Consider the following 24,995-nt stretch of genomic DNA (forward strand, 5'->3'; position numbering starts at 1 on the left):
CAGAGACACGACCATGTCATATGTGCAGATGATTTCATCTGAGGAATAAAGCGGACGAGAGTCCGAGTCAGCGCTCTCGTTTCCCATCGAGGCTCATCATCCTGCGATAGGAAAGCTGCCATAAAGCCACGTGAGGAGGAGGGTGAGGAAGAGGGGAGGAGAGGAGGGGAGGGTGGGACATGACGGACGGGACAGCCTCCTCCAGAATGTATGATCTCCACCTCTGTCAAAAATTGACCGGCAGAGTGCGAGGGGTCTGGAGGGATAACGGCAGAGAAACAGTGAGTCTTTACCTGACTTTGAATCTGTTCTATTTCTATTTAATCTACTCTATTTTTATGTGTATTTCATATTGACTTTTAATTTGATTGTGTTAACGAGCTTTGAATTTTAGGCTGCTGTCCAGAAATGATCATGTAAATAGGCTTTTCTTCCTCTGTGGTCTTATTTTAAAAACGATTATGTAAGTGGTTTAGATTTTGCTGTGAAATGTAAACGGGGCCCTCTTCCTCAGACAGGACCCAGACATGGATGAGAAGGACGAGATGGAAATGCTGTCCGCAGCCAAAGCGGGACAAAATGGGGATATAAGGTAAACTCACGCTAACTCTGTGTGATGGAGTGATGATTTTAAACATTACCAATAAAGAGACTAAGCACATTTACTGAAGCACTAAAGTACAGTTTTGAGATACTTTGAGATAATATTGTAAGTTTTACTCCACTACAGTTATTTTATCTCATTTTATTCGTTTTCAAATGTCTCTATCTCCAAATATAACAGTAATGGTTCCCAGATTTTTTTTTTCCCTCCACATTGGTTAAGCTTGCCCTTGAGGTATCTAATCCTGACCAGAGGCAAAGTATCTGTTAATATAGTCAGCCACTGTTTCTTTCTTTTTCCAGATCATCAGTATGAGGGATTTTGCAGTAGGAAGTATGCCATAGGACAGGGGTTGTAGCTGTGTAATCTGGAGTTTACTTGACCTCCAGGAAGTTACGAGAACGATCAAAATAGTATCTGGCATTATCTGAATGTTGAGTTCCTTTGAAAGAAGACTAAATACTTGGTTCCAATACTCTTTTGTTCGGTTATGAGGCATAGCCATGGAGTAAGTCTGGTAGAACAAGAGTTAACAAAATCAAATGTCTCAATCAAAGCCACGTCCTCTATTTCTGTACCTAACTCCTTTTTGATACTGTCTGCTGTTGTGAGGCTAATAAACCGTAACATCTGCTCTGTCCATATACATAACTAGTAAAACTAGTTATCTAATTTATCATGTGCTGCCTTTGCAAAACTCTGGTTATTCGGCAGTGTATGAAGTATATTTCTTTCACCCCTGCAATTCAGAACTTCATAACTTAACAGGTGTCTCAGTTGTTCTCTTGCCAAATAAAAAGCATCCAGATTTTATATTTGACACCATATTTTTTATGTATGACTCCTCTAGTGAGAACAAGAAGGATGGCAAAAAAGAAAAAGCACCAAAGGAGCCCATGGTCGGCCCCATCACTGTGGTAAGCTCAGTCATCACACTGTGATCTCTCTCTGTCAGGACCAGGTGTGTGTGTGTGTGTGTGTACAAAGGCCAGAAAACAGGAAAAGCAGTGTTGATTTTTCTAAGTGTGTTTGAGATCAGCCTGAGGTCAGTGGGTAAAGACTGATGTTATAAGATCAGATGACACTTCATTAATCCCCAGGCAGTGAAATCTGGTAACTGGTTATGTTGCAAGGCTGCAAGTGGTATGATTTTACAAGCACAACAGCAAGATGTGTGTGCGCTCGTGTGTGTGTGTGTGTGTGAGAGAGTGTGTGAAGTAAGAGGGGAAGTGGGGAGAGAGGATGGGAGTGCGGCACATCCTCCTGTTGTTTGGGTGGACTCGGCCAGTCCCCTGCTGTGAGAATATAATGGCTTCTTAGAGTTTAAAGTTTTTTCCCATTCCGATTTCGTAATCCGAAATTCTTACCCCCGGCAAATTATCAGGTGCATCCACGAGATACAGATACTGATCTCTCACTGCTCTCTCTTTCCACACTCCTTCTTTTTTATGTGGGTATAGTTCAGGTTTGCAGACACCTGGGACATTGTGATGATCCTTACTGGGACACTGATGGCCATGGCCAACGGGGTGGTGCTCCCTCTCATGTGCATTGTGTTTGGTGACATGACAGACAGCTTTGTGAAGGACACCATCTTGTCCCATACGAACCTCAGCAGCCTCAGTGAGTTTTTGGTTACAGGCAATAGACAAATGATAATTAAGAAGTGGTCTAATACCTGTTAACAATGTCTTTTGTCACTTTGTGTCTTCAGACCTGACCGGCATAAAAATAAACAGCACCTTGCAAGAGGACATGAATGTGTAAGACTTCACACCATCAGCACAAACACAGCAAGCTGCAGTTGTCAGGTTGACTCAGTTTTTAACGTTGATACGTCACAACACTTTTGTCCTCACAGCTACGCCATCTACTACTCCATCATGGGGTTCATGGTGCTGGTGGCGGCCTACCTGCAGGTGTCCTTCTGGACCCTGGCGGCCGGGCGGCAGGTCAGACGCATCCGCAAGCTGTTTTTCCACCGCATCATGCAGCAGGACATCGGCTGGTTCGATGTCAACGAGACCGGAGAGCTCAACACTCGTCTCACAGAGTGGGTGACAAAAAAAACACACACACTCTTATTTCATATTACTCATTTTAATCTGAGTGTAATGCTCTAGTGAGTGGCTGGATCCAGTGAATATTTGATGATGATAACAGTAAATGGTTTTTGTTCCATTTGTAATTCATAAATGTGGCAGTCCTGGTGGAAATGTTGTTTATTTTGCGCATGTGTAGTGATGTCTATAAGATCCAAGAGGGTATCGGTGACAAGGCGGGGATGCTGGTCCAGGCCTTCACCACCTTCTTCTCATCCTTCATCATCGGCTTCACCAAAGGCTGGAAGCTCACCCTGGTCATCCTGGCTGTGAGCCCTGCGCTAGGCGTCTCAGCTGCAGTTTTTAGTAAGGTGAGCTCATGTTGTCTTTGTCCATGTCTCTGCCTTTCCCTTGATCATAAGGACGAAGGCCTCCGCAGGTATTCTTAATATTACGTCCCTTTTGTCTGGCTAGGTGCTGGCGGCCTTCACAACTAAAGAGCAGACTGCATATGCCAAAGCTGGAGCTGTAGCAGAGGAGGTGCTCTCTGCCATCAGGACAGTGTTTGCCTTCAGCGGTCAGGACAGAGAGATCAAAAGGTGTGCACACTGTGTTACACTATCAAACTAAAACAAATCGAAATCCCTCAAAAAGTGAGAAAAATATTCAGCTTCTTACTTATAGTTATTCATAAATCTGTTGTCATAATAATAATTATGATTTATTTGTAATCACATTTCTAGGTAATTTTTGACCTAGTGTGTTGCCTAAAGCGTTGCCCTAAAATTTTGAATAAATATTGTACAAATCTGATGGGAATGAATGTGATTATATTGTACTCTATAGAGAAAAACATCAGCGCAGGGCAAATGAATATTGTCCTCTAAAGTGATCATAGTCATGTGAAAAAGCCCAAACAAAGGCTGCAACTGAATAAAACCCCCCCGCCAAAAAAAATTGAATTACCATTTTCTGCAGATGGTAACGCTTCATTTGTCTTTGCTGAGGGACCCTGCTGTCACTGCAATCTAATTTCAGTTGTACAATATATTTAGCCCTAACTTTGCTTTTTTATATGTGTGTGTGTGTGTGTGTGTGTGTGTGTGTGTGTGTATGTGTGTTGGATCACAGATATCATAAAAACTTGGAGGATGCCAAGAGAATGGGAATAAAGAAGGCGCTCTCTGCTAACATGGCCATGGGCTTCACCTTCCTCATGATCTACCTGTCGTACGCTCTGGCCTTCTGGTACGGCAGTACCCTCGTCCTGAGCGGGGAGTACACCATCGGGAGCGTGCTCACTGTGAGTAGACACATTATGACTGAATCTTTAAACACAAAGGAGGCACTGAAGAGGAAGTTTGGTGCAGCTCACACTGATGTATGTGTGTGTGTGTGTGTGTCTTCAGGTGTTCTTCGTTGTGCTTATCGGAGCCTTTACTCTGGGACAGACCTCTCCTAACATCCAGACTTTTGCCAGCGCCCGTGGAGCTGCACATAAAGTATACAGCATTATTGATCATGTAAGTAATGCAACATCCTCTGCCAAATGTTAAGAGAAAATATCACTTTTTTAAAAATCTCTTTGCTGCCGGACAGTTGTCAGTTTGCATTACTGAACATGCACCGCTGTGCTCTGGCACTCTGGGCAGTTTCTTTGATGCAGCCGACAACCTGGAGTCACTAATGAGATGTTGGATTTTGCTCTAATTGGAGCACCTGCTGCGAGAGCAAAGATTGCAGGTCATTTGGTTGATGCACAGCTGCAGCTCCCCCCCCTCCCCCTGAACTTATTGTGAATCTACTTCCTCTGACTGAATCCAACTCATTTACAGAAAAATAATTCAAACTCGAGCAATGGGATTACAGTAGATGAAAATGCTGAACCGCTATCACACGTACAGAGGCTTCCTCGTCACGGATCTAACATCTGTGGCATTTAAAGTGGTCTATACATCCACTGATGTTATTCTGGGGGCAGGCCTGCATTCACTTGATGGTGCACCTGTTAATTGTTCAACAGGACAACGCAAATTACAAACACAGGACAGGAAACTGCAGACTAATGAGTAGCTGAGTAGCATATCTGTTTGCATGTGAACACAAATTAGCGTGCACACAGCCTTAAGCAAAACTGAAAAAGGAGGAAATCTCCTCTCAGGGCTTTTTAGCTCCAAGCTCAAAACTGCAGCAGACTGTGCCTTTGGGGTCCTAAACTTTAGAGCTCTTTCCCAGTGAACTTATAATCTTTGGAGACTTAATTAAAGCATTTATTACTGTCTCTATCTTATGTCTATTTTTATGTCTGTGTGATGTGAAACTTTACAGTCCAGTCTTAAATACTGCAGGGTGAGGCCCCGCAGAGGGACACAAAACTTCATAAAAATTCAACTCAACTTTCATCAGCAGCAAAGCAGAGAATAACGAACGCGCCTGTGTGTGTGCGCGTGTTAGTGTACTGAGTAGAAGCAGTGAGAACACAAAGGGCTGTGGAAATAAACAGTAGCCTTGTTAAATATGCTCACCCTAACCTGAGGGGCTAACAGCCTTCCTGCCATTGTCTGTTTGAGGTTATGATAAGAATCAGGTTTTTTATCCCTCTGTGGCCAAACTACAAACCAAAACGGTGCTGAGTTTCAGAAGTAAAGGCAAATGTTGTTGACTCTTGTCTCAACAGAAGCCGAGTATCGACAGCTTTTCGGAGGCCGGCTACAAGCCTGACTCCATCAAAGGAAACATAGAGTTCAAGAACATTAACTTCACCTACCCCTCGAGACCGGATGTCCAAGTATGTTCCCCACAGACATCCATAGTCATTATATTACATCAAACCGTGTCTCCTAACTAATATTATTATCATTTGTAGATCTTAAATAACATGTCTCTGAGCGTGAAGAGTGGACAGACCATTGCCTTGGTGGGCAGCAGCGGCTGTGGCAAAAGCACCACGATCCAGCTGCTGCAGAGGTTCTACGATCCCCAGGAAGGATCCGTAAGTGATACTTAAAAAGCACTTCACTCTTAGGATTGATTCAGTTTTTGCCACCATAAATAGTACTCCACTGATTTAGCACTGCACTCAAGTAACACTGTCGGATTCACAGTGGACAGTTAAAAAACAAAGGATCAAAATCGATGCAGCAGAACCAGAGATGTGTCATTTTTATTTGCACACATTTGTCTTCCTCATCAAAAACTGGTGCTTTACAATAAAGAGACACAACAAACTGCAAGAGAGTGAATAGGATTTCTCAAAATGTGAAACTATTCCTTTAACAAGACAAGAGATACTGGTTCAAATATGCATGGGTGTGTGCCGATTTAACCCTCTGATGCATGAATTATGAAAGCCTTGGTCAAGATTTTTTTCTGAAGTGTTTTTATTCTTCTCAGGACATGAAAAAAATGTTCAACTTTTTTTTCCCAAAAATATGATTTTTTTTCATAAAGTTACAGACCAGTCCAGTGGACTACATGCGCCTGAGCACTCAACATAAAACATTGTGAATTTACTGTAAAAATGAATTGGGCTGATATGCAGTTCCACCATAGAAACCAATGCATTAAAGAGAAAGTTACTTTTTAGTAGCTGTCCACTGTGGTGACCGCTATGCACCAGAGGGTTAAATTACAGGCTTTGTCTGTGTGGCTCCCTTGTTGTAGGTGTGCATCGACGGACACGACATCCGTACTCTTAACATCCGCTACCTGAGGGAGATGATCGGAGTTGTGAGTCAGGAGCCCATCCTCTTTGCCACCACCATCACTGAGAACATCAGATACGGTCGGCCCGACGTGACTCAGAGTGAGATCGAACAAGCCGCCAAGGAGGCCAACGCTTACGACTTCATCATGAAACTTCCAGATGTATGAGTGCACTTATGACTTCCCTGTCCGTGCTTGCGGAGAACTTTGTTCTGCCACTTGCTAATACTGAGAGTCTTGTCATTGAGCAGAAGTTCGAGACGCAGGTTGGAGACCGAGGGACTCAGATGAGTGGGGGACAGAAACAGAGGATCGCGATTGCCCGAGCTCTGGTCCGCAACCCCAAAATCCTCCTGCTGGACGAAGCCACGTCTGCTCTTGATGCTGAGAGTGAGACCATCGTACAGGCTGCACTCGACAAGGTCACTAATATGAAAACAGGCCAACTGCAAACATGTTGTATGTATAAATGAATATTTTAACTCCTTTAAACACAAAAACTGAGACACGTGTCTTTGTCTGCAGGTCCGGCTGGGTCGCACCACCATAGTCGTGGCTCACCGCCTGTCGACCATCAGAAACGCTGACGTCATCGCTGGTTTCCAGAAGGGTGAAGTTGTAGAGCTGGGGACTCACAGTGAGCTGATGGAAAAACAGGGAGTCTACCACACGCTTGTCACCATGCAGGTAACACACCCACACTCCAGTTTGGTACATGGGAAACTTGATTTCTAAATGGTCTGTCTTTGATATTGTTCATGTTTGTGGTTTCCTCCCCTCTGTGCTCACCGCAGACCTTTCAGAAAGCCGAGGAGAAAGAGGAGGAGGCCGAGTATGAGCTGTCTGCAGACGAGAAGAGCCCATTAGTCCAGTCCTTCTCTGAGACCTCGCTGTTCAGGAGGAAGTCCACTAGAGGCTCCTCCTTCGCCTCGGAGGGAAAGAAAGAGGAGAAAGAAAAGTTCACGGATGACAAGGACAAGGCAGATGAGGTGAGAGGTCAAAGCAGGACTCCACCACCTCCCCTCTTTTATTTGCCTGAACGCTTAGCTATAGCTTTGTTTTGCTTGAATGGTTAGAATGATTTCCAGTCTCTTGTTTGATCAGTTGCTTGCTCGTTCAGGTTTTTCAGCCAGCCACTTTTTTCTGAACCTCTTCCCAAAGAAAAAAAAGGGAGAGAGGCAGAGAAAAGGAAGACATATCTCAGCTCTTTCTCTGTCTGCAGGATGAAAATGTCCCCCCCGTGTCGTTCCTTAAAATTATGCGTCTCAACCTCTCTGAGTGGCCGTACATGTTGGTCGGGACCATCTGTGCCATCATCAATGGAGCAATGCAGCCACTCTTTGCTGTCATCTTCTCCAAGATCATCACTGTATGTTACTCATATTATTTTAATGTCTCATGTCCAACACCTGTCAGATTTTGTAGAACGCTAAAAATGTCTTTCTCTCCTCTCAGGTGTTTGCAGAACCAGACCCAGATGATATCAGGATGAAATCCACTTTCTTCTCCCTCATGTTTGCTGCTATTGGAGGCGTATCATTTTTCACCATGTTCCTACAGGTATACATGTATACAGACACAGACGCACGCATGTTGACCGACATTAATTTCCCAGTTGTGTTCACTGGCCTCAAAGTTATAGTTTGACATTTCTGGAAATAAGCTCATTTGCTGTCTTACAGAGAGTTAGCTGAGACTATAAATATCACTCTCGTGTCTACACAGCCTGCGGTTGGTTAGCTTAGCTTAGCATAGAGACTGTCCAAAGGTAACAAAATTTTGGACAGGACCAGGCTAGCTGTTTCCCTTTGTTTCTAGCCTTTGTGCTAAGCTAAACTTCTGCTTGTTCTCTTTACTTAGTACATATACAATTATACAATATCCAGTTGTGCTAATGTCTTCTGTTTGTAAACGTTTTTACACAGGGTTACTGTTTTGGTAAATCTGGAGAAATTCTCACCCTGAAACTGCGACTCGGGGCTTTCAAGGCCATGATGAGACAGGTGCGTGTAACTGAAATGAGAGGCATGTACATGTTTCTTCAGAGGAACTGGTTCTGAATTAGTAAAAACAGTTTGCTTCTTCTGCCAGCACCCAGCAGGTGAGATTAGCAGAGCGGTGATTTGATGTAATATGATTTTGATGTAATATATATGGCTCAGTTGGAGAAGGCTGATTTCATGTATTTCACAACATTGGAATAAAAAAATGTTTAGTCAGTAATAGCTGACTGAACCACACCCCACACAATTCTCATTAAAAATAACTGAGGGTGTTTTTTTTCCCCAAAACTTTTATTTTGATTGCTGATTATTTAGTAATTAATATGTTTTGGGGGTTTTTTAAGCCAAATATTTTAGCTACTGGAAAAGGTTCCATCCTTTTTTTTCCTTCTTTCCTTTTGTTTTTCTCTGTAGGACCTCGGCTGGTATGATGACCCCAAAAACAGTGTTGGAGCACTCACTACAAGACTGGCCACAGATGCTGCACAAGTGCAAGGGGTAGGTCTCAACTGCGTTCGTGCCCACATAACAAAACAGAACAAAACTATTTGACAAAGACGACCACCACGGATCGTCTAAATAAAATCAGCGAACCACTTTTTTATTCTCGTCTTTCTCATCTGCTCAGGCTACAGGGGTTCGTATGGCCACGCTGGCCCAGAACTTTGCCAACATGGGCACCAGTGTGATCATCTCCTTTGTGTACGGCTGGGAGCTGACCCTGCTCGTCCTGGCTGTGGTTCCCGTCATGGCGGTGGCCGGAGCCGTGTCGATGAAGATGCTCACGGGACACGCTGCAGAAGACAAGAAGGAGCTGGAGAAGGCTGGAAAGGTGAGGGTTCGGTGCCAGTGTGAGACTCGTATGCAATTTCCTTTTTTTAATGACTGACCTTGTGATATTCAGTAGGTTTACAGTAACGTTTGTGTGGTGCGTCTCTACAGATTGCTACAGAGGCCATCGAGAATATCCGTACTGTCGCCTCTCTCACCAGAGAACCCAAGTTTGAGTCTTTGTATCAGGAGAACCTCACAGTGCCATATAAGTACGAGAAGTGACATTATTTTAACCACAGATGCACCATTAGATACATTAACAAAAATTATATCTGTGTTTTAATCACATTTAATTTGATGGGTTTCTCTCACCCTCTGCACAGGAACGCCCAGAAAAAAGCCCATGTGTACGGTCTTACCTTCTCCTTCTCCCAGGCCATGATCTACTTCGCTTATGCCGGCTGCTTCCGATTTGGAGCTTGGCTCATTAAGACGGGAAGGATGGACGTCGAGGGGGTATTCCTGTGAGTAAACATCATCTTGTCACTTAATCAGGACATTAACAAGCCAGAACATGTTTTATTTTATGATAGGGAAGATGTCTGTGCGCTGGTGGATTACAGTAGGTTACATCAGACCGAAGCATTCCTGCAGGGAGGAGAGGCTGTTTATTTGGCTTTTAATCATTACCCTGGGCTGAAGCAGTAAATGTGCGGGCTACACACTGAGATCACGTGGCCACACAAAGACACCTGTGCCCCTGGTTATCAAACAGACACACACATACACGTGTTTCAGGATGGTAGCATCATTCAGTGTCATGGTTGGGAGGAGCCACCACCTTCGTTTGTGTTCTACCAGTTCAGTGAAAGACTGCTCCTGCCCAAGTGTAGGACCAACAGACTTAAGAACTCCTTTGTCCATCATGCCATCACGCTATACAACTCCTCACTTGGGGGGAGGAGGAGATAGAGTACAGAGGACAGAAGGGAAGGAGTGGTAGCCACTTAATGTGCAATAACCCACCCGGACACTCAATAACCTCATCCTCCGCCACAGTGCAATAATTTAATTTAACCACAGGCCGTATACAGTTCTCCATATTTATTTATCCTACCTCATTCTTATTTTATTCTATTTATAGTTGTATATTTAGTTAAGAGTTTACGGTGCTTTTTTTTAATCCTATTAAGAGTTTACTGTTTATTGTTTATTTTTTTTATTATATTCTCTATACCTGTTTTACAAACTGTCCTGTGTACTGCTTCTGTCTGTATAAGCTGCTGGAAACTTAATTTCTCTGAGGGAGTCATCCCAAAGGATCAATAAAGTCTAGTCTAAGTCTACCTGTTATACAAAGAGGTGATCCAAAGTCCATCGCACCTTGAGCTTCTGACGGACTAAAACTATAAAACACAGAAATATTAACTCCTCACCTCTCACAGCATTTTATACAAACACATGCACTGTAAATCCTCAGATGTCTATTTGGCTTAGTCATGCAATCATAAAAGAATGTATTTGGGATGTGAATATTTCACACACTAATAATTTAACTTCCTCTCCCAGTGTGATTTCGGCTGTTCTGTACGGTGCCATGGCAGTTGGAGAGGCCAACTCCTTTGCTCCAAACTACGCCAAGGCCAAAATGTCAGCTTCCCACCTCATGATGCTCCTGAACAAAGAGCCCGCCATTGATAATCTTTCACACGAGGGAGAGGAACCGGTATGTAGTGCCCCCCGCCCAAACACAATACTGACAGTACAGCTCATTAACGCACATGCTAACATGTCACTCTCTTGTCTCATCTCCTGAAAACTCCAGGACAAATTTGACGGTAACGTGCAACTGGATGACGTCAGGTTCAACTACCCTTCACGATCCCATCTGCCCATCCTCCAAGGGCTGAACCTGAAGGTGAGGAAGGGAGAGACGCTGGCCTTGGTGGGGAGCAGCGGCTGTGGAAAGAGCACCATCATCCAGCTGCTGGAGAGGTTTTACGACCCCAGAGACGGGAGAGTGGTGAGAGAACAAACACACGCCCGCGCCTCTTTACCTACTGTCACTTAGCTAATGGTTAGCTGGTCAGAGAGTTTATGGCTGCTTTACAGCACTATACTGGACCTTGAGACATTATGAGGCCTGTGTAGCGTGTGTGTTTTTATCTAGATAGCACTACCCAGTCCACTTTATCTTGATGACATAACTGTTGTTGCTGACAGTCCTGTGAGAAAGGAAAGAATAATAGTTACTGTTGTCTCCTGGTCTGCCATGTTCTCATAATAATGTTACCGCTATCTTCTTCTGCTAATCTGTTTTGAAATATTTTCATTTCTAAATCCTCATCAGCAGTGATTTGTTGACTTTTCAAATGATCAGTGCTTTCATATTAATGACTTGTGAGAGAGGCTGCTCACAGTGCCAAACTCACATGTAAGCATCTTTCAGCTCTTTGTTTTTCCGGCCCACAACTGGATTGTTTTCACATTCAGTGCTCTAATTACCCTTTATTTTGCCCAGAAAAACCTATTTTCAGCCCTAAAAACTCCACTGTACACCACCTGCTCATAGTGAAGCTTTAAGAGACTAAAGAGCCACTTAATTACACCAGGATTAGGTGGAGATCAAAACAGAGCCAATATGAGAATAAATATTTAAGGTGCAAATGTTGCACCCTCAGCCCAACTTGAAAGGTAACAAAATGTCAAGATTGTGAGTGAATCAAAAAGTCACTAACTATCTGCCGTCATTTTCTCCTTCAGCTGCTGGACAAAGTAAACGTTAAAGACCTGAATATTCACTGGCTGAGATCCCAGATTGGCATCGTATCCCAGGAGCCCGTGCTGTTCGACTGCACTTTGGCAGAAAACATCGCCTATGGAGACAACAGCCGCACCGTCACCATGGAGGAGATACAAGCAGCTGCTAAAGCAGCCAACATTCACAATTTCATAGAAGAACTGCCACAGGTAAATGATGTTTCAATAATGCTTTGTTCTCAGGGATGACTAAGCAAAAAATAAGGGCAGTGTGATTTTTTAAAATTTGTTTTTACAACATCTCAAGGTCTGAGTCACACAGATAAATCGTTCTAACTTTGATATGGTGGCTGTCATTGTGCCAAGGATTATATAACAGCAACAAATGATTTTTTGTTAACAATAAATGAATGAATTTACAATGAAAAACAGCATCCATTATTTTGGCAATCTATAGTAACACCATTGCATGCCTCCCCCCCGTCTCTCTGTGTTTGCGTGAGCAGAAATACAACACTCAGGCGGGCGACAAAGGAACACAGCTGTCGGGTGGACAGAAGCAGCGTGTAGCCATAGCCCGAGCCATCCTCCGCAACCCTAAACTGCTGCTGCTGGACGAGGCCACCTCCGCACTCGACACTGAAAGCGAGAAGGTGAAGTGACTCCTTCTCACGAATGACGCTCAAATCAATAGAGAAAGTGGATCTGAAAATTAAAGATGTAACTGTTGTCATTCTGCTCTCTCTGCAGGTGGTGCAGGAGGCGCTGGACCAGGCCAGCAAGGGCAGGACGTGCATCATCGTGGCTCACCGCCTGTCCACCATCCAGAACGCAGACCGTATCGCCGTCTTGCAGGGAGGAGTCGTGGTCGAGCAGGGGACGCATCAACAGCTGCTGGCCAAGAAGGGAGTGTACCACATGCTGGTCACCACGCAGATGGGCCACGGGAGGGACTGAGAGGAGAGGATAGGGAGAGGACAACAAAGAGCAATAATACACCGATTATTAGTTTCCAAAGGACTGGATGAAACACCTGAGCCTTTCTGTCATCAACTCCCCACACTCACGTTTGTGTATCTCTACAGATTCAGACTGAGCAGCTTCGGTGGGACAGTTGAGAGTTGGACTGTGTCCCTGCCTGGTCTGTGTTGCAGCTGTAACTCACTGGGTCGTACAGTTTGGTTGTGTTAAGACAAATGACCTTTCAGTCAAAAGCCAAACGTCTGTGTTTTATAATTATTTTTCTCAAGAGGACATTTTGACATGTCACAGTGAAGAAAGCACTGGTGTAAAAAAATAAAATTATAAATAATTTTGTATCTAATTATTTAAAGAAAATTAAAGACTGAGTTCCATTTAGCTGCTTCAGTTTCAAGGTCCTGGTTTTGCTCATGCTGGCTCACCCTCACACTGGGACACTTGAATGTTATTAGTGACACCTGTGCTTCTCCTTCTGTGACAAGTCAAAATGGCTGCTGTGAAAAAGGCAACGTGTATTGTACCCCTTTGTGTTGTCTTTATTTTTGTCCTTGTTAGGAAATATCCACTCAAGTTTGTACGTTGTAAACTGGGACTTGTTTATGGTCAGTCTTTTTTCCTCCAAGATGGAGCGACTAGATGTGAAGAAGTCTTAAGTATTGTTGATTTTTGGTGCCATCTACTGTTAAGTGCAAAATACTTCCAACAAATATGCAGTGATTACAGCTAACAATACACTGGATTCATTAGATTTTATATCGCATCTACACTGGAATCATCATCACAAATAACTCATATTCTACAGGAAATTTGTTTTGGGAAAGTTTGATGAATGCTTCATTGTTTAGATAAATGTTTTTTACATTCTGAGTTCATAAAGCAGCCAAGGTGCCTGAGCAGTTTAACCTAAGAGGATGTTGTATCCACATAAGTCAAGTACGGACTTATTTTGTTTCTACAAATGCACAGAATTACTAATGTTTTTGGAGGATGTCTTATATAATAAAGTTTTATATGCATGAACCATTGAAAATTCCTCAGCTTTATTTGTCAGAACATTCATACTGTGTTACACTTCAGTGAAAATATGAAGCTACTTTTCATTTGGGCTTTTGAAAGAAGTAGAATCTGGTCAAAAGCTTAGTCAGACAGATTAACGCTTTAAATGCAGCAGAAATGTGGGAAAACATATCGAGGTTCAGTGATGTCATACAGCAGTCATCCAAATATAAAACCATGTGAACATTCAGCCATCTTTAACTTTTACAGGAAGACACACATAAAGGAAAGCTGCACAGTGTGCAGAGCCCATAAGGTGCAGTGATCAAGTCAGTAAGGTTTTGGTTCAAAGAAAGACGCAGCAAGCAGCAAACCAACAGTCTCACTGATGTACTAAGGTAAAACAAAACAATGTGCTGTACCTTCAAGACTGGAAGGCAACTTTTCTGTTTCAAAAAGTTGAATTCCTCCCACACTTTGAGTAAGGGAGTAAAAGCTGTAATGCTGTAGCTATTGTGCATATTTTCCATTTATTAAAGGAGGATACAAGGATTTTGTCCTTGTTCTGTGCAAGTTGTTCTAAGACAGAAAATTGTGACTGTATCCTGCAGCTGTTTATCTGAAGTGATATGACAAGCTATATTTGATGCCTGCCTACACAGACACTACACCAATCAAATCCTTGTCCAGACATGTTCAATTGTAAGATTAACACCTCTTGGAGAACTGTAGTTACCACTGGGAGGCAAAGTTAAGTTAATTTCTTCCTTTTGTTGAGTACAGTTTTGACCATAAGGGTACATGAGTCAAAAACAAACACCAGAGATATTTACGCATTTCTTAGCAGTTGTTTAAAATTCCAGTCCTGCATAGGATTTTCATAGGGGAACTAATTCAAAACCTAAAACATTAATTCAGTGATTCATTCATTATCTATACCGCTTATCCTTAAAGGATTGCAGGGAAGCTGGAGCCTGTCCCAGCTGCCATTGGGTGAGAGGTGGGGTACACTCTGGACAGATCGCCTGTCACCAATTAACCTAATGTACATGTCTTTGGACCGTGGGACGAAGCCAGAGTACCCAGAGAGAACCCACGCAGGCACAGGGAGAACATGCAAACTCCACACAAAAAAAAAAAACAGGTATCGAACTTGGAACCTTCTTGCTGTGAGGCAAAAGTGATAACTGCAAACCCTCTAATTTCTATCAAACTTATTTTTAGTGGTTTGATTGGAATGCCCTTTCTTATATCACAGTAAAGCCAAAACTGTTATTTTCTACAAGGCTCCACCTTAAAACATCTTCATTTTCTGTTCAGTTGCTACCCACGACAAGCCAACATCATCAGCTCGGCTTAAATGTGGATTAGAAATGTCTTTGAAAAATTAAACATGTTCACTAGAATCACAAAAAAATCAGAGAATGAGGAAAAATATGTACACCTAAAAGAATCTTACTTAACACTACAAGAGACAAAAAAATGAATTGATTTTTTAAAAGGCCAGAATCAGTGAATATCACCTGGAGGCACTGAGTCTACGCCTTTGCATTGATCTGTGCTGAGAACATGAATATCGCTAGCTGTCGGCTATTAACTGAGGGTTTGTGAACTGTTTGTGCACTCATGCTCAAACAAGGACGGAGAGGTAAACGTGTAAATGAGTAGATTAGCCTGTGTTCAGCTCCTCTGTCGCTGGGTGTGAGCACTTATAGCTGAGATGTGGTGGCCAGGTGGAGCATCTCATACAGGGAGCTACAGAAGTTGTTGAATAGTGTGACGGCATCTGTCTGACGGCAAGATTTCCACGCCGAGATGGAAATCACAATCCTGAAGTAAAGAAAGACAGTGTGGATTTAATTACAGCTTTATGAAATCAAACTCTTTCCTTATGAGACTGAAGCTGTATTGAAATGAACTTTGCCAAAACCTAATAACTAATCTTAACACTTAACAAAGAAATCATAAGCAAGAGGTTTTCAGAAGGCAGTAGCTTTATGAAAATAGATTTCTGTTTTGTCTGTTTACCTGTCATCTCTGATGCGGTAGAAGAAGCCGTAGCCATGGTGCACCATGGGAGCCACCGCCCCCAGAACTGTGGTGTAGCCCACCAGACTGGATGACAGCACGAAGTTACCACCACCACCGCTGCAGACGCAAACACAACCCAGTTACAGACCATGACACACCACAACAAGAGAAACACAGGTGTAACCACTAACAGTTGTGGCTGGGACTGAGAGACTTGACGAAGACATTGTTCCTGCTGTGCCAATTTAAAATCTTTTAACACATACTGATGAAATAGCTTTTTTTGGGCAGGGCACAGCGAGGAAAGCAGTCATTTCTCATCAGTTAGTACCTCTTTGTGTAGAGGGGATCCACAAAGAGCTCAGGAGTGGGACGTCCCTCCTCCTTGGCGATGAGATACAGGCCGAGGAGATGCCTATCAAAACCTGGAAACAACGTCACATGAGCTGATATCAGAAAAACAAAAGTTGTCACGATTCCAACAAAATGGGGACAAACACGTAAACTTCACTCTGTGTGTTATGTTTTATTCAATACTGTTTTCACAATTTCACAATTATTTCCAGTAAAAATTCTTGCCTTCAGCCTTGGTTTTTGGAAGTGTTTTTTAGAGGAAAAATCATTTCCATTAATAGAATAATGAGAGCTGCTTTGAAAGGTTGGTCTAACTACTGAATGATGATATGTAGAAATATCAACAAACTGCATAAATGTTAAATAAACAAACCTTTAGCATCCTGGGCTTCAGCCATCAGTTTGTTGTGTTTATTGAAGGCCAGCAGCATGGCTTTCCTCTTGGCATTAACCTGGGAGAAAAACGATCATGTCCCATGTGAAATAAGCAAAGACTGCGCCCATCTATTTTCCCCCTGCCACAAGCGTACATACTCACATCACATGTGGGATCCATCATGGCTGTACACCAGTTCACGGCCTCCTGGGTGCAGGGTCGCATCGTCTCTGTCCTGCCGTGGTAGAACTTGCGAGTCATTGCTGTCTCGTAGCAACTACCAGGCCTGAGAGAGGGAAGAGGAGACATGCAGAGTCACTCACTTCATACACTTTCAAATATCAGTTAAAACATGGGCACATTTTTAACTGGTCCATACTTTTTGTGCATTCGATAATAAGCCAACTGCATCGCCAGCTGAACAAAGGTGTCAGGATGCAGCTTCTTCTGTTTGATGAGTTCTTTTCCAAATGCAGTGAAGGCATAACACACAATCTGCAGATCCTGTGTCTGCAAAACCAGAGACAGAGTGGACGGTCAAATAGCTGTGACAGTGGACAGGTTGTTTTTGTAGTGTAGTCCGGTGTTTATTATTGGCTCACCGACTCCAGGTAGTGATGTTTGGCAAGGCTGATGTCACTCCTGATTTTCTCGTCCACAGTAAACACCATCTCCTCAGGAAGGGGAATGGGTCTGACTGCGTCTGAGCCCTAAAAAGCATCAAGATCAGTGTGTCAAAGTGAAAAGACACATCTGAACTGAACTGTCAGTAATAAGAAATATTTCAGTTTATGGTCAGAATCAAGTAACAGTCAGTGTTTACCTTCCATTTGCCCTCTGTAGCTTTGATTTGCTGGTCCACATACCAACACATAGACACCAGCACCATGGCATCGAATGGTGCATGCTGCAAAGCAATTTGAACGCAGTTTTAGATCTCATCTTTTTTTATATCCCTTTAACAATTATGTTTTTAAGTTTTAACACAATAGAATTATTTGCTTTTGGGCTTTTACAATCCTGCACATTCTCTAAACACACAAACAAACTCACATCACAATTGGATCCAAAAGTGCCGTCAGAGAACACAAGTGAATTGTAGGATTTGTCTCCCCAGCGGATGGTGGGGTCTCCTGTGAGGGCTTCCATGGTCATCTGTGCTCAGGATTAAAAAAAGAGGAAAATTTAGACAAACAGCTCTTTGCCTGGAGCCAGAACACGGTTTAGACAGGGACTCGTCATGTCATAAATAATTCAAATATGTGGAGCTAGTACATTAGTGTAGTTTTCTGCAGTGGAGTAGGGTTTCGTTTCATCCAGAGATATGACGAACAGGCTGCTCTGAATGGTCTCCAGGATGGTCTTATTGTGTGGATCGATGCTTATTAGATGCTCCCTGGCCTGCAGAGACAGAAAACAGATTAATGCTGACAGCGCTGAGCCTCAGTTATACTTCTCCAATGTCACAAATGTCATCCATACTCTGTGTTACACTTTACCCGCCAACATGTCTCCAAACCTGAGCACCCTTACCTTCGCCCAACGAGTCCTCTCCTCTGAGGTGAGCACAGCCACTCCGTCTCCCTCTGGCTCGGCCTCACAGCGCTCTTTCACATAGCTCAGCTGCCTGCACAGGTTGACACATACACAAACACAAAAGGCAACTTTGAACTAAGGGAGCTTTCTATCAAGTTAATTATGCTTCTTTGACCTCTGTTCACCAAATTAAATTTAAGACATTTAAAGATCTTTTTAATGCCACACAGAAGGTAATTTACAGTCATACCTGCCGAAGCACTGAAGTACAATGGAAAGTAGTCAGGGACGATACAACCTACAGTTCACCATAGTAACTAATACTAACAGTTATTAGTGGAGATCGCTCCATGGCTCCATGCCATGCTATGCCCTGCCCCTGCCCCTCCCCCCAGGACGTTTTCTCTTCTGGATACTAGGTTTCCTATTTGGGTTTTGTTCTTGATGCGGTGTGTGCACTTGTACACAGTAACTACCTGAGAAGTTCTGGAGGAGTGAGGATTTGTCCATCACAAAGTGCATCAAATGTGAAGATCCGTCCACGACACATCACAACCAAATGGGAGGGGCATGGACCCTCGCTCTCTGTGACACAGCAGTAGAAAGTGCACATTACGCAACAGTGATATCTGAGCGGAGGAAGTGGGCTAAAGTTTATGCAGGTGCATGTGAAGGTTAGAGATAAGAGCTGGGTTTATTTTACCTGTCTTGAAGTAGTTGCGGATGGTGTCCTTCTTCACTCCAGGTACTTTGCAGGTGCAGAACAGCATTCTGAACTGGTCCATATCTAATGCCGTTTTGCCAGCTTTCTGAGGAGCCAGCCTCTCCCTAAAACACACAGAGGAAGAAAAAGAGAAGGAAAAAAACTAAATTACATATTTACAAGGCTTCATGTATAAAACGAGCAACCTCTGCTCAGCACAGCACAAAAACACAACTTGTGAGAGTGTCTTACGTGCGGATCAGGTTCCAGTACTGCAGTGTATACCATGTGCTCATACTGGCCCTCTGCAGATAAACTCCCTCTGCAGGAGGCCAGCTGTGCTCCAGGTAGGGGGCCGGGCCTCCAAAGTTCACATTCAGCTGAGAGGGGATGCGGACCTCCAAATACGCTGTGTCTAACCACCATTCCTCCAACTGAGGAATAAAGAGAAAACAGTCAGCTGAGCCGAAAACCCAGAGCTAAAGAGGACATCTGTAAGACCAAAACAAGACATTCACAGCTGAATAACGCACCCAGTTCTTCTTCGTCTTGGCTCTTTGCAGTAGTTTCTTATGCAGCTCTTTGCCAACTCCCTCTTGGAATTTTCTCACAATGTCTACTGTAGCCTTAAACTCTTTCTCAGATGCAAATGGATGAACTGAAGGAAAACATGGCAACACAAAAAAACTGTCAGTGAATCAGCGTTGGACCGTCAAGTAAGAAATGCAAATGTACAAAATACTGAGTCAGTATGAAACACACAATCAGTCATGCTGGGCATGAGCCAGTTACAGGTTTCAAGGTATCATACCATTCCTACAGTATAAGCTGCATGTCTAAACGTTTGGCCAAATTTACTAGGAACCAGCTCAAAACCAAAGATAAGGGTTTTTAAAGGCTAAAGGGCAAAATTACAGAATCACACGCCACACATAGTAAACTCTGGTTTTTATTTAAAGGAGTACAAATATTTATATAAAGACAAGTAACAACAGCAACAGTGACCAGTTGAGGTAATGCTGAATTTTCCTAGTTATACACAGAATTCATTTGAGCAAATATTTGAAGTTTCCCGAACTGAAACAGTTACAGCAGCTACTATCTTACCTGCATCCAGGTACTTCAACAGGCTGCTCTCTAGTGACGGTACAGGCAGGGGAGGCAGGCTGCTTTGGTGCTGGAAGGTCCGCTCTGGCAGTGACTCTGACAAATGATTAGCCATTTCTTCTCCCTGTAATACAAACAAATGTTGCACTGACATGAAGCTGAGGCAGACGTCGCTCTGTGTCACCTGTATGACAGGGTATGATTCATTTGATCTCGACGAATTCTTGCTTCAGACAACAAACTAAGAATGACGAAGAATGTAGGTGAACAGACAATGTCTGTGTATTTGGTCGTCTTTTATTGTCAAGTACAACTCATGTATGTGGATCCTCTGTGATATATGTGATTAAAACAAGAGTCTAAGCTTCCTCCTCTGAGGTTTCTCTGAATTGTTTGTTTGAATTTCACTGTGAACACAGTCGGTTTAGCATTTGCATGTGTCTTTCGTTGCCAGCTTTAATATCCCAGTGTTATTGTGTAATATCGTGTACCTTTAACAAGTCCCCGTGCTGTCTCGCTAATGGTATGAAAGCCTTTTAATCAATCCATAAGCTCCTTTAACGACCACAAAACTTGAAAAAGCTGTTTGTGTAACTCGACTATCAACGCCCAGTTCAACAGAGAAAAAGACAACCAAACTCTGAACTGAATTAAGGCAGATTATTTCGGGTTCCTTTAAACTTGCTACCGTCATTAACATTAAGTTGTTCGTGTGTTTGAGCTCCTCTCCGCTGCGATTATCGGCTAACGCTAAGACAACAACAACATTTCATATGTGGGTTTAACTTAATTTACACACTTCTTAGCTTTCAAACACAGCGCCGCTGTCAGCTCACCTTCTTCAGGATATGTTAACTTCAGTTCTCTTCATCCAGACACAGCTAATGTGTTGTGATACGGTGTTTTGTTGTCCCGTCACAACAGCTCCTGCTCCTCACCTTTACTCCACTGAACCGCTGCGCCTAGCAACACGGAACGTCCTTCTGCGCATGCGTGGAAAATTGCACTTGACCTAAATGTGGGTGAAACTATCTGAACTGCTGCAGAGAGGCCAGAGGTGGAGTGATTTAATGACTGTTGTAGCAACCTGACAGCGGTGAAGGAAGTATTTAGTAAAAGTAAATAACTAGAATGTGGACAATGTACTTAAAGCTACTTATTAATTGTACTTATTAATAGTAAAAGTGCTAAATGTAGACAATGTCCCTTGTGACTGGTTTCCTATTATTATTACTGTCAGAGAGGTGTCTGTTAAGTCTGTCCTCTCTGATATAAATGGAGTGGAATAAGAGAAGCACTTGTCCACATAGTGCAGTGCAAGTCAACAACACTGCAAAGTGCAGCCTCCAAAAATGATCATACAGTTGAATCAACACCTCCCTAGAACAAAACGATCTTTCCTTCTGAAATATAAAGAAGTAGTAGTATAAAGTGGGAAAAAACAGAAATTTCAAATAAGTAAGTACTGCAAAACGTTAGTCTTCAAGGACTTTAGTACAAACAGAACAGAGACAATGATACTTGAGACAAAACCACTAGCTACATTCAGTATTTAATCCCTACACATTGTGGGGATTTATGAAATATTATTAAAACACTTTTAATATAGACAAACAGATCCACAGGTCAGAGGCACTGTAAACCTTTTTCAGCATCAACATACCAGCAGCAGGTTCAATACTGATACTGAGTCTTTTTATCATTTAAAAGTAGCTAATGTGTGATCATGTCCAGAGTGAAATGCATTATTAACACTCTACTTCTGAATATATTTTCTATATTAATTTACAGTTTACCAAACATGGAGCATTTTCTTCTATGATTCTCTGTTAATTACTTGCATGTTTAAACACAAAACAGTTTTTCATGGTGAATAACAAATGTTCGATATGTGAATTCTCTGAACAAGATGATCCCTGTGCACATGCACACAACAGCAACAATACACAAATATTGCAGCACTAAGAAGAGTGTTCATGTGCTGGGTTGTATTGATCCTAAATACACTGGTATCAATACTCAAAACACAAATTTGTATCAGTAGCAACTCTGGAGATCAATGCACCTTCTTCTACAATATGGCTGAAGTATGCCCATATCTACACTGAGAGAGGTGTTTGCTTGCTGTAATCAATCCTCTTGCTCTCACTGGCCATTAAGAGGCCTCCTCCTAGCCAGCCTCCGATTTAAGTGATGGGGAACAAAAACACAATCAATGTGATGGTCCTCCCTCTGTATAAAACTGAAGTGCTTGACCTCACTGATGCTGATGTGGCTGAATAGGAGCAAATCCCTGCAGCCAGAGTCAGAAATGCTGTGGCAAGTCAGCAGCAGGTTAATGCTCATAGTTTCGGAATGACATGTTCAACAATCACATATGGTTAGACTGGCATTCCCTCTTAAATATAATCGTGTATTTCTACCTGAATGCAAAGGAAAGCCAAAGTCCTAATAGAAAAGAGGCACAAGTTACAGAAACAAAAACAGTGCAGAGAGAGGTTTTATTTTCAAAATGTGTGCAGTAAGTATGTTCACATTAATTAGTCTGTCCTGATTAAAGGTCAAGTTTCACATTAACGTGCACAAGTATACAGTATATTTATAGTTGAGCATATGTGGACTACAAGTATAAACTACTTTAATTAGATAAAAGAGCCATTACCAAATGTAATATTTTACCCTTAGAGGATGCATAGAAGTTTCTTAGTTTAAAATGGAACAATCTATGTAAAAATAAAATACATAACAAGGTATAAATCACATCAAATTAAAAAAAATCTAAAATTACTCTTCATCCTGCATAATTATGCCTCTGAAAGCAGAAGGCTACTTGTTATATAGGCAGCAGCATAGTTTTAGTAACGGAGTTAGTAGTCTGTTGTTCGTTTTATAGCATCAGTTCAGCCTCTTCAGTTTATTGCAAGTCTTACATCCCATATTTGCTGATGATTTCCTTTGCGAGGTTGATGTAGGCTGTCATGGCATCGTCCTTGGACATTCCTGAAAGAGAGCGGAAACACAAATGTTAAACTGTGATGGTGAGCATAGTGAGCATAGTAAATATTATATGATGCAAATGCTGTGCCTCAGTGCAGCCTTACAGTGCCACTAGCATCACTCACTTACCTCTTCTCTAGTTTAACAATGATGCAGGGAATCGCAGCTGACGCCACGTAACACCACCACCACAGTGTAACTGACACCAAGTAACAAGTCTTGTGTTTCCAATTTACACTGACAAGCATTTTTAATGTGTTACCTTTCCTGGAGTCCCAGGCATCCCACTTGGCTTTTCCTTTAAAGTCCATCATTCCTGGTCGATCTGCGACACACAGAGAAGAGGGATTATTCAGAGTGTATGGAACACTGCATTAGAGCGATTCTTGTTCTTCTACAGCGAGTCATACCGGTGTTAACGTCTCCAACGATCGCCTGCTTGTAAAGCCCATACAGGTCCAGCAGCTCCTGGTCCGTGGGCTTCGTCTTCACCTTCTTCACATCCTCTGCCATCTTCTCAAACTCTGCCTGCAGGTTACACATCACCAGAGAAGATACTGTCAAGACTACAGCAGTTATGTTACTTTGCCAAGTCTAACCTGTGACCCAGCCTGAGGTATTTGGTGCAGTGGGAGTGTGTATTAAACACAGAATATGAGAATGTGCATATTAATTAGTTACAGACAGAAATGAATAAGAAATCAGAGCCTAGTATTCCAGTCATGGTGTGGAGCCCCGAGAAACCTATTGTCGCACAGGCTGGAGATAAACAATGGGCTTTTATTCAACACTCCAGGCTTTTGTGCCTACTTGAATAATCTACTTTTCAAAGGATCTGGGACATTGCACAACAGATAATTATAGACCATAGGAACCCTTTTAGGTTAGATAAAAACTTGTTACCCCCCGTGGACTTTCGGCGTATGAATGCTGTTTCTGCTGCAAAGATTCATCTGTAAATCTCAGATAAAATGGGTATTACATGAGATAATGAAATGTTTTTTCGTCCTCTCGATTCATTTAGAGACAGATTCCTAATCCTGCATATTCATATTCAGTTAGTCTCCTTTTTGTTAAGCAATCTGTAGGCAATAAGTTAGCTGCAGCTGTGCTTCAGAGGGGCCAAAGAGACGGCAGATAAAGATAGTTTTCTTACATGCACCCCTCTCAGACTGTCGAAGATGGATGACACCATATACAGTAGATGGCGTGAACACCCGACCGCTACAACCGCTATTCATTTCACAGCGATAGCAATGACTCTCCGGTTATCGCTCCCGAAATGATAAATAAAGTGGAACCAAAAGCGGACAATATTCTTTTACCTGGACAGACATTTTCGCAGATGTGGCCCCGTAGCTGAGATAAGAGTATTTCTCCTGTCGGCTGGACGGTTTTGCGCAGCTGTAATTGCAGCACAGCTGATCAATGCAGCACTATTGTCGGCCAAGCTCAGGCCTGTGGAGGGGGAGGGAGCAGAGGAGCTGCAGAGAAGCTGATTGGCTGCCAGCCACCCTCATTCACTCACTGCGACACACACAGTTTTCATATAGGGAAATTAATAAAATGCTTATATTGACTGCTCTGACTTTATACTACTTCAGACCTGTACTCCTCTAATCTCTATTAGCTCTGCAGATTATGAGTTTACACACAAAATATATATTAATATGAGTCTACTAATAATAATCCAGTAATATGATTTATAGAATTAATATTTTTAATGGTAATTTTTATACTTATACTTATACTGATGTACTTCTGTTTTTAGCATTTTTTTTGTTTTGTTTTGTTTTTTACACAGTACTATTGCTACTTTTACTTTTACTTTTTATTTCTTGTGTGCATTGGTCCTGCTCGCATTAAAACTGTCTTTTATTATCAGCTTGTTAATCATGTGTATCTTGGAATTGCACGAACATGTACACATGCCGCTGTACAAATGGAGTTTAATTGATTAATAGTCTTCCATAGACTGCTATATTAAAGGATTATTATATCTGGATTTTAAAAAAAACTGTTCGAG

At 42.4% G+C, this 24,995-nt stretch overlaps 3 protein-coding genes and 1 long non-coding RNA gene across 7 annotated transcripts; 1 reads left to right on the forward strand and 3 right to left on the reverse strand.

Moving 5' to 3' along the window:
- Positions 1 to 216: 216 nt before the first annotated feature.
- abcb4 (ATP-binding cassette, sub-family B (MDR/TAP), member 4) lies at positions 217 to 13,899 on the forward strand. Its single transcript, XM_018686132.2, has 28 exons — positions 217 to 281; positions 515 to 592; positions 1,455 to 1,521; positions 2,065 to 2,227; positions 2,319 to 2,367; positions 2,466 to 2,657; positions 2,846 to 3,017; positions 3,121 to 3,245; positions 3,778 to 3,949; positions 4,056 to 4,169; positions 5,324 to 5,434; positions 5,513 to 5,638; positions 6,310 to 6,513; positions 6,603 to 6,773; positions 6,877 to 7,038; positions 7,146 to 7,340; positions 7,574 to 7,720; positions 7,807 to 7,911; positions 8,277 to 8,354; positions 8,769 to 8,852; positions 8,983 to 9,186; positions 9,297 to 9,397; positions 9,512 to 9,652; positions 10,698 to 10,854; positions 10,954 to 11,151; positions 11,892 to 12,098; positions 12,395 to 12,541; positions 12,639 to 13,899. The coding sequence occupies exons 2-28, from the start codon at positions 528 to 530 to the stop codon at positions 12,843 to 12,845; spliced, it is 3,864 nt and encodes a 1,287-aa protein (XP_018541648.1). The 5' UTR covers positions 217 to 281; positions 515 to 527; the 3' UTR covers positions 12,846 to 13,899.
- LOC108889593 (uncharacterized) lies at positions 9,064 to 10,177 on the reverse strand. 3 transcript variants are annotated; one of them, XR_001962012.2, is made up of 4 exons: positions 9,819 to 10,177; positions 9,548 to 9,650; positions 9,245 to 9,380; positions 9,064 to 9,148 (listed from the first exon to the last, which is right to left on the reverse strand). It is a non-coding gene; the product is annotated as an uncharacterized LOC108889593 (long non-coding RNA). The 3 variants fall into 3 exon arrangements; XR_001962013.2 differs by having other exon boundaries at positions 9,760 to 10,177; XR_007814604.1 differs by having other exon boundaries at positions 9,750 to 9,825.
- Positions 13,889 to 20,972, reverse strand: crot (carnitine O-octanoyltransferase). Its single transcript, XM_018686134.2, has 17 exons — positions 20,809 to 20,972; positions 19,973 to 20,096; positions 19,399 to 19,523; positions 19,118 to 19,299; positions 18,866 to 18,990; positions 18,639 to 18,747; positions 18,160 to 18,253; positions 17,902 to 18,027; positions 17,680 to 17,781; positions 17,450 to 17,533; positions 17,229 to 17,336; positions 17,006 to 17,136; positions 16,789 to 16,912; positions 16,624 to 16,702; positions 16,228 to 16,321; positions 15,894 to 16,013; positions 13,889 to 15,695 (listed from the first exon to the last, which is right to left on the reverse strand). The coding sequence occupies exons 2-17, from the start codon at positions 20,085 to 20,087 to the stop codon at positions 15,575 to 15,577; spliced, it is 1,839 nt and encodes a 612-aa protein (XP_018541650.1). The 5' UTR covers positions 20,088 to 20,096; positions 20,809 to 20,972; the 3' UTR covers positions 13,889 to 15,574.
- A 1,482-nt stretch (positions 20,973 to 22,454) lies between these two features.
- acbd7 (acyl-CoA binding domain containing 7) lies at positions 22,455 to 24,452 on the reverse strand. Of its 2 annotated transcripts, XM_018686139.2 has the most exons (4): positions 24,295 to 24,452; positions 23,380 to 23,497; positions 23,232 to 23,294; positions 22,455 to 22,972 (listed from the first exon to the last, which is right to left on the reverse strand). In XM_018686139.2, the coding sequence occupies exons 1-4, from the start codon at positions 24,304 to 24,306 to the stop codon at positions 22,899 to 22,901; spliced, it is 267 nt and encodes an 88-aa protein (XP_018541655.1). In that variant the 5' UTR covers positions 24,307 to 24,452; the 3' UTR covers positions 22,455 to 22,898. The 2 variants fall into 2 exon arrangements, with proteins under 2 accessions (XP_018541655.1, XP_018541654.1); XM_018686138.1 differs by lacking the exon at positions 24,295 to 24,452 and having other exon boundaries at positions 23,380 to 23,527.
- Positions 24,453 to 24,995: the final 543 nt, after the last annotated feature.

Source organism: Lates calcarifer, linkage group LG15, assembly GCF_001640805.2.
Source record: "Lates calcarifer isolate ASB-BC8 linkage group LG15, TLL_Latcal_v3, whole genome shotgun sequence".
In the NCBI taxonomy this organism is placed as follows: Eukaryota; Metazoa; Chordata; class Actinopteri; family Centropomidae; genus Lates; species Lates calcarifer.

Bases quoted from the DNA above. Each gene is read 5' to 3' on its own strand.
- abcb4 (XM_018686132.2), top strand. From the start codon at position 528: ATGGATGAGAAGGACGAGATGGAAATGCTGTCCGCAGCCAAAGCGGGA. The intron at 2,228-2,318 runs GTGAGTTTTTGG...TTGTGTCTTCAG, and splicing joins TACGAACCTCAGCAGCCTCA to ACCTGACCGGCATAAAAATA. The intron at 7,039-7,145 runs GTAACACACCCA...TGCTCACCGCAG, and splicing joins ACACGCTTGTCACCATGCAG to ACCTTTCAGAAAGCCGAGGA.
- crot (XM_018686134.2), bottom strand. From the start codon at position 20,087: ATGGCTAATCATTTGTCAGAGTCACTGCCAGAGCGGACCTTCCAGCAC. The intron at 19,524-19,972 runs GTAAGATAGTAG...GTTTTCCTTCAG, and splicing joins GTTGAAGTACCTGGATGCAG to TTCATCCATTTGCATCTGAG. The intron at 17,782-17,901 runs GTACTAGCTCCA...TCCTGAGCACAG, and splicing joins CTGCAGAAAACTACACTAAT to ATGACCATGGAAGCCCTCAC.
- acbd7 (XM_018686138.1), bottom strand. From the start codon at position 23,512: ATGTGTAACCTGCAGGCAGAGTTTGAGAAGATGGCAGAGGATGTGAAG. The intron at 23,295-23,379 runs GTATGACTCGCT...TGTGTGTCGCAG, and splicing joins CGTTGGAGACGTTAACACCG to ATCGACCAGGAATGATGGAC. The intron at 22,973-23,231 runs GTAACACATTAA...GCTCTCTTTCAG, and splicing joins TGCCTGGGACTCCAGGAAAG to GAATGTCCAAGGACGATGCC.